The sequence below is a fragment of the Culex quinquefasciatus genome, chromosome 2 (assembly GCF_015732765.1).
Source record: "Culex quinquefasciatus strain JHB chromosome 2, VPISU_Cqui_1.0_pri_paternal, whole genome shotgun sequence".
NCBI classification, from domain to species: Eukaryota; Metazoa; Arthropoda; class Insecta; order Diptera; family Culicidae; genus Culex; species Culex quinquefasciatus.
This window is the reverse complement of record NC_051862.1, coordinates 108,475,295-108,483,306: the sequence shown is the minus strand read 5'-3', so window position 1 is coordinate 108,483,306 and position 8,012 is coordinate 108,475,295. Positions and strand designations below refer to the sequence as shown.

The window sequence follows — 8,012 nt, the reverse complement described above, 5'->3', positions numbered from 1 at the left end:
CTGGAATCATTCTTTTTTAGTTTATATATTAAAAGAGTTACAGGCTTTCAAATGATTTTACATATTTTTCTGAGCTATTTTTTTTAATTTGTTATTTTTTTAAAGCTAAAATCTAAACTTTACCAAAAAATATCATAAAAACTTATCAAATTATAGAGAACTACATAAAATTTCTGTTATATTATAATTTTGAAGCATTGCAATTTTTTGTTTGTGGCCATGCCCATGGCTCGGGGAAAAGATCTCCAATTCAAATTTGCATTGCAGCTTGTAAATGCCTAGGATCTATTAGTTCAAAGGTCAAAAATAGAGCAATCTACGTGCGTATGTATTGCGTGTACGTACACGAAAATAAAGTGAGGTTAAATTTTGTCATAAAGCTCTATGGCAATTTTCTATTGTGACAAACGTTTCGCCAAAACCAGCGCCTCCTTTTTTTGCGCTAACCGCCTATTACCCAGGAGTCTATTTGTTGGAGTTTGGATTTATCAAAGTTCTTGCACGGCGTCTATTTCAGGGGGGTAGTATTTTTTGCCCGGTAGAGCGGCAAGCCAGCTCACCCAAGTAACATTTTTAAACCAACTAGCCACCACCAAGTTTTATTAAGGGTTTATTGTAGCATCTTGATTGCCTAATAGTTTTATTTGGGCATTCACCGCAACCAACAAGCAAGAGCTAATTAATAGGTTCTAACAGGGTTTTATGCCTCGGACATGAAACCGGGTGGAAATAAAAGCCGACTGGCTTTCAATAAGGTTTTATGAAAGTTTTAACAGAGGCTTGAAAACCAGATGGCAATGCCATGCCAAACGGTTTTATCGCATGCTTTGTTAAAACCTAGGGTGTTGTAGCTGTCAAGTGCCATTAGGCATGTAAAAAGCTCACTTAAAACCATAAGCTCCTTAAAGAGCATTTATCGCGGCCAAATAGCAGTACATAAATATGGCGCCAGACGCGTGCTCTGATTGAATATGATTGACCGCCATCTTGATTGAAAAAATAGAAAACTGAAAAATTTGATTTAAATTTGATGAAAACACACATTTATGCTGAATTTCTGGTATGATTTATATAGCGATAGATGTTTAAAAATATTTTGAACAATTTTTCAAAGAATTGCAATAAAATATTTTTTAACATTAAACACTATGATTACAAAATATTTATTTTTGATGAAGCGAGTTGAATTTTTTGGCTCTATCTCCCCTACATTTATCAATAAAATTTCAACCGCAGCTGAATTTGAGCCATCAATTGTGAGAAATAAGCATTCAAATTATTTGGATTACCTCTAATATCTATTATTTATCATAGCCATTTTTGACAACCATCTCCATAATTTCATTTGGCAAGACGAAGACTTATTTTTTGCCAAAATAAAACCTATTTGGCATAAGACGTTTAAAGACGTATGAAATGTCATTTTTCGATAACTCCTGACTAGGTTTTAACAAAGGTTTTATCAAGGCTTTGAGGATGTTGTTAGGATTCAGTTGTAAAGCCTTGAACTCCTATGTAGGTTTTATAAATAGGCCGTAACAACCTTTTGCGGAGGTCCTTTTGGGTTTTAAGTGGGGTTTATCAAGGTTCTGGGGAGTTTGTTACGACTAAGGGGTTTTAATGTTGGTTTTGGCTGATAGGTTTTATAGCGGTTGTGACAGCTTTGATAAAGCCTAAAATGTTACTTGGGCAAGGTGATTGGTTCCGGATTGGGTCTGAGTAGAATCGCCTCAAAGAAAGTTTTGACATGCAATATGAACCGGTCAACATGGAAAGCCTTAGCCAACGCACTATGGTACATTGGGTGGCCAAGTTTCAAAAAAGTGACCTTCTCCAAATATTTTTTGGTATTTTTTCTCGAAAGTAAACATTCTAACTAAGAAAAATCCAAATTTTCAAAGCTGTAAGTTTGTTCGTTACGGAGATACGCAAGCTGAAAGTCAAAAAATGGAGTAAAAAACTAGCGTTTTTCGTAAAAAGGCTGATTGTTTAATTTTAACATAGCTCAGCCATTTTAAATATTTTATTAGGACAATTATACATCATTGGAAAGGTGATGATATAAGCTTTTAAACTGTTCTGGTTGCACTGCCATATTTCCCCAACCAGCGTGATGCACAACCCTGCGCATCTCGTTCAGCTGTGTTTTGACGCGCCGTTAACGGCGGATGGAAGGTTCGAGAAAGCAAGCGACGAAAGGAAGGTTCAAGAAAAAGAAAAATCGGCGTTCATCAGCATCAGTCATGTTGAAACACGCGAAGCAAAAGGAAGAATAAAAGCGGAAGTTAGTTAGTTATTCCGGCGTGTTTTATTTCGTGTCCGTTCCGGGTCCAGCGACCAAGTCCAAGTTCTACGTTAAACATATGGTCCTTCAAGTCCGGATAGTCGGGAACCGGTGAACATGGACAAACTGGAACGGGTCCGAAATGCGCAGCTTGCGCAGGTGAAAAGGGAGCTTGCAGCGGCCGAAAAGCTCGGCGAACGGAAAGCGTCCATTGGAGAAGCGACGGATCGGCTGGAGCTGCTCAAAGAACTCGCCGGAAAGTTCCGGCTGACACAGGAGAGCATCGAACAGGAGCAAGAGAATCCGGAGGTCATTGCCTCAGTCCACGACTATCGGGAGGAATTTAACGAATCGTACTACGCTGCACGGAACCTTTGGGAAAAGTACATCGTTGACAACAATCCGGATGAAACAGGTTCTACGGATAGTGGCCACACGGTGATCGATGGAAACGGCGAACTGCGCGAAGCGATGCGACTACTGCTGAACACTCAGCGTACCATGATGGAGCGTTCGGGGAATGCAGGTGGAAATCTGGAGACGGCGGGGAACAACGTACCGAACGTTAGACTTCCGGCGATCGACGTGCCAAAGTTCAGCGGGGAACGGAAGCACTGGAGCTCTTTCAAAGACATCTACACCACGACCATTCACAACCGGAACGATTTGAGACCGTCGCTGAAGATGCAGTACTTGGTGTCGTATGTGGACGGGTTCGCGCAGCAGCTAGTAGGTCGGTACTCGATCTCGGATGCCCACTACGAGGAGGCATGGACAGCTCTCACGGACTACTACGACAAGAAAAAGTTCACCGTATTTGCCTTGGTTCGAGAGTTCGTGGAACAACCGGCGGTGGAAGAAGCAGTTTCCGGCAAACTTCGAAAGCTCGCCACGACTTCCGATGAGGTCGTGCGTCAACTCAACGCACTTGGAGCTGAGTTCAACACACGAGATCCGTGGCTTATCCACATTCTGCTGGAAAAGCTCGACGATGAAACGCGTTCCCTGTGGGCGCAACGTATTGTCGAAGTGGACAACCCCTCGTTGGACGACTTCCTGAAATTTTTGGGCAACCGGTGCGATGCGCTGGAAACCTGCTCAGCGTTTTCGAAGAAGGTGTCGCCGAACGGTCCCAAGAAGGAGACCACGAAGAAACCGCCGTCGGAGAAGAAAGTGCAGTCGTTATACTCGGCGGCGGTGGAGGAAAAGTGCGCGAAATGTTCCAAAGAACATCCGTTGTACCAGTGTGACGAATTTAGGAAGATGGACCTGCAGTGCAAACGGGATCTGGTGGCACAGGAAAAGTTGTGTTACAACTGTTTGCGATCGTCACACATTGCCAAGTCCTGCAGTTCGAAATCAGTGTGCCGGAATGCGGACTGCAAACAGCGTCACCACACGTTGTTGTGCCCGAAAAGTACGGTGAGACAAGTGGTGAACGAGAGCGCAACGGAAGAAAACTCCACGATCGATCCTGTCGTCACGATGGTGGCGCAAGTGCCAGCGGATGTGCCACGGAAAGCGTTCATTCTGCCCACAGCCATCATCCGCATTCGGGGAGTTGACGGCCGTCTGATTCAAGCACGGGCACTCGTCGATTCCGGTTCCGAAGCATCGTTGATCTCGGAGTCCTGCGTTAGCAAACTCGGACTGCCACGTGCCAACGGAAAGGTGGCGGTCACCGGTATGGGGCAACAAGCCGCTGGAACAACGCGAGGAGTGGTGAAGCTCGAAATTGCCAACCGGTTCGACGATACAAGCGTACTACAGACGATGGCCTACGTAATGGGGAAACTGACGTCCACACTCCCAACGCAGCTCTGCCAGGTGCATCCAAGCCTCTTGGACAGAGATGTTCAAGATTTCCTCGCTGATCCGGCGTATCAGCGGCCGGGGCCGATTGATTTGATCCTGGGATGTGATGTCTTTCTTGCTCTATTGCGGCCGGGGCAAGTCAAGGACGACGGAGGGGTTCCTGTTGCGCAGAACACAATCTTCGGGTGGATTGTGTCCGGGAATCAAGCCATCTACACGCATCGTATCCAAGCCAACGTCTCGATAGTCAATCTTCACGCAGAGTTAGACATCAACCGCACCTTGCGGATGTTTTGGGAGCAGGAAGAGATTCCGAAACCGGCGCAACTTACTCCATCTGAAGAAGCGGCCGCCGAGTTTTTCAAGTCCACGCTTTCACGGGAGAAAGATGGACGTTTCATCGTACGATTGCCGTTTGACGAGTCGAAACCGGCGCTTGGGGAATCGCTGGGTCCAGCCATCAAACGATTGCGATCAATGGAAAGGCGTTTCCGGAGTGATTCGGAGTTCCACAAGCTTTACTCCGATTTCCTCACCGAGTACCAGGCCCTGGGGCACATGGAAGAGGTGCCAGCGAACGAGGTGGAAGTAGAAGCTGGAAAGTGTTGCTATCTACCTCACCACGCCGTCGTCAAGGACAGCACGACAACAAAATTGCGAGTGGTTTTCGACGCCTCCTGTGCAACGTCGACCGGAGTGTCTCTCAATGACAGGCTGCTTGCAGGACCCAACGTGAACCAGGAGCTGTTCTCTGTGTTTCTGCGCTTTCGAACCTACAAGGTGGCGTTTACGGCAGATGCTGAAAAGATGTACCGACAGGTGTGGGTGCATCCAGCGGACCGGAACTATCAGCGGATCGTGTTCCGCGAAACGGAGGACCAACCCATCAAGCACTACCGGCTGTGCACCGTTACTTACGGCACCAAGTGCGCTCCGTACTTGGCAATCGAATCGATGAAGCAAGCAGCCAGCGAGTTCAAACTCAAGTATCCGGAGGCGGTCCAGAAGATCGAGTTGGACACGTACGTCGACGATTTTCTCTCCGGAGCACAAACGGTGCAGCGGGCGAAGGAGTTGAAGAGCCAAGTCGTGGAGATTCTGGAGTCCGCTGGTTTCCACCTGCGGAAATGGACCACGAATTGCCCGGAGCTACTTCAACACGCGGCGGAGACAGACCAGACGCCGGTTGAGGTGAATCTGGACGAACGAGCGAACGCGGTCAAGGCACTTGGAATTTTGTGGCATCCCAAGGAGGACGAATTCTCGTTCAAGGTCAACCTCAGCCCGAACAGTGTCAACACCAAACGACAGCTACTTTCGGATTCTTCCAAGCTGTTTGACCCGTTTGGATGGCTGGCACCCGTGACCATTAAAATCAAGATTTTGTACCAACACTTGTGGCTCTGCGAACTCTCTTGGGACGATGGTCTGCCAGCTACTGTTGAACCAGCGTGGAAGGAGATCAAGGAGACGCTACACCTCCTGGAACAGATACGCATCCGGCGATTCGCACCCAACAAGGACGGCAAGATCGAGCTGCACGGGTTTTCGGATGCATCGGAAGCGGCGTACTCGGCGGTGGTGTATGCGAGGGAACCTGACGAAACTGGGCAAGCGGAGATGAACCTACTGGCAGCTAAGACGAAGGTGGCGCCGATACGCCAAGTGTGCGTGCCCAGACTGGAGTTAAACGGTGGGACTCTTCTGGCAAATCTGATGCTGGCGATAGTGCAGGCGCTTTCGCATCTCGAGGTGGAACTCTACGCATACACGGACAGCAGCATTGTTCTTCACTGGCTATCCGCGCACCCACGCAAGTGGAAGACGTATGTGGCCAATCGTACGTCGGCCATTCTCGAAGTGCTGCCACGTGATCGCTGGAGCCACGTGCGAAGCGAGAACAACCCGGCAGACTGCGCCTCTCGTGGGCTCACCCCAGCTGAGCTGGTAGCTCACCCTATGTGGCCCCATGGGCCCAAGGAGATGAACTCGAAGGATGACAGCTGGAAGAACGTACCACTCGAACCGATAGACGACGAGGACCTGTTGGAAACCCGCCAGCTCAAGGTGTTGCACAGTACTGCAATGGTCATCCGAACGGACTACAGCATCGAGTCACGGCTGTTGGCACGGCGGTCGAGCTACACGCTCATTGTACGTACACTGGCGTACGTCAATCGATTTCTGTTGGCACTCAAGTCTGAAGATGCAACCTTGGAACCAGGTCTGTCCCCAAACGAAATTTACGATGCGAAAGCTCAGTTGGCTCGACTTGCACAACACGACGCGTACGAGAAGGAAATTCAGCTGCTACTGAAAGGCGAGGAACTCCCGGCCAAGGACAAGCTATCTGCTCTTCATCCGTTCATCCGGCACAATGCGAGTAGGAGGGCGGCTTCAGAACTCCTCGCATCCGTACGATGTCAAGCACCCCATCATCTTGCCGGGCAGCTTGGACTACAAGCAGCTGTTCGTCAAGCGGTTCAGGGTTGCGCCCGGTGCGTACGGCTCAAGGGAAGGACGGCTTCGCAACTCATGGGCAGCCTGCCTGTGACTCGAGTGATGGGGACTAGAGCATTTGCGCACGTCGGCGTGGATTACGCAGGTCCCGTGAAAGTTCACGCATCCTGCGTGCGAGGCGTAAAGACCACAAAGGGATACATCGTAGTTTTCGTGTGCATGGCCACAAAGGCCGTCCATTTGGAACTCGCCAGTGATTTATCTACCAACACCTTCATTGGCGCACTGAAGCGGTTCGTATCGAGGCGTTCGCACCCGAACGAGATGTGGTCCGACTGCGGCACAAACTTTGTGGGAGCAGACACGTGGCTGAAGGAGATTCGAGGTGCGCTGGAGAAGCACAACGTAGCTGCTAACCGGTTCCTGACTAATTTGGGCATCAAATGGGTGTTCAATCCACCATCAGCACCGCACCGTGGTGGGCTCTGGGAGGCCGCGGTAAAGAGTGCAAAGAAGCATCTGGTCGCGGTGCTAGGATCCGACGCAGCTACATTTGAGGAACTTTCAACGGTGCTGACGCAAGTAGAGGCATGCCTCAATTCACGTCCGTTGTGCCCACTTTCGGCGGACCCGGATAGCTACGAAGCATTGACACCTGGTCACTTCTTAGTTGGACAACCGCTAAACCTCATCCCAGAACCAGGTGTGCAGCACCTCCCGATGAACCGCTTGGACAAGTGGCAATTGGTACACAGACATACGACGGATATTTGGAGCCGTTGGCGTGATGAATATCTCGCTCACCTGCAGCCAAGAACGAAGTGGAGGACGACCGAGACCAACGTAAAGGAGGATCAGCTGGTGCTGGTCAAAAACGACAACGCACCGCCGACTCAGTGGGAGTTGGCCAGGATTGTGAAGCTGCACCCGGACGCATCTGGAGTGGTCCGGACGGTAACGCTGCGACGAGGTCAAGCGGAGTACTTGCGCACCGTTCAAAAGATCTGTGTACTACCAACTGATTGAGGCACAGGTGCCTCATGGTGGGGGAGTATGTTCTGGTTGCACTGCCATATTTCCCCAACCAGCGTGATGCACAACCCTGCGCATCTCGTTCAGCTGTGTTTTGACGAGCCGTTAACGGCGGATGGAAGGTTCGAGAAAGCAAGCGACGAAAGGAAGGTTCAAGAAAAAGAAAAATCGGCGTTCATCAGCATCAGTCTTGTTGAAACACGCGAAGCAAAAGGAAGAATAAAAGCGGAAGTTAGTTAGTTATTCCGGCGTGTTTTATTTCGTGTCCGTTCCGGGTCCAGCGACCAAGTCCAAGTTCTACGTTAAACATAAACTATTGACAGATAATGTTATGTTATTTCCAAACTAAAAACTGAAGTTTTCATCGTATAACTGGAGCATTTTTTTGACAAAACTTATTTTTTGTGTTTGTTAATCGAGT

General features: G+C 48.8%; 1 protein-coding gene across 1 annotated transcript; it reads left to right on the top strand.

Moving 5' to 3' along the window:
- Positions 1–2,401: 2,401 nt before the first annotated feature.
- Positions 2,402–7,585, top strand: LOC119766211. The gene has a single exon (XM_038250646.1). The coding sequence runs from the start codon at positions 2,402–2,404 to the stop codon at positions 7,583–7,585; it is 5,184 nt and encodes a 1,727-aa protein (XP_038106574.1).
- Positions 7,586–8,012: the final 427 nt, after the last annotated feature.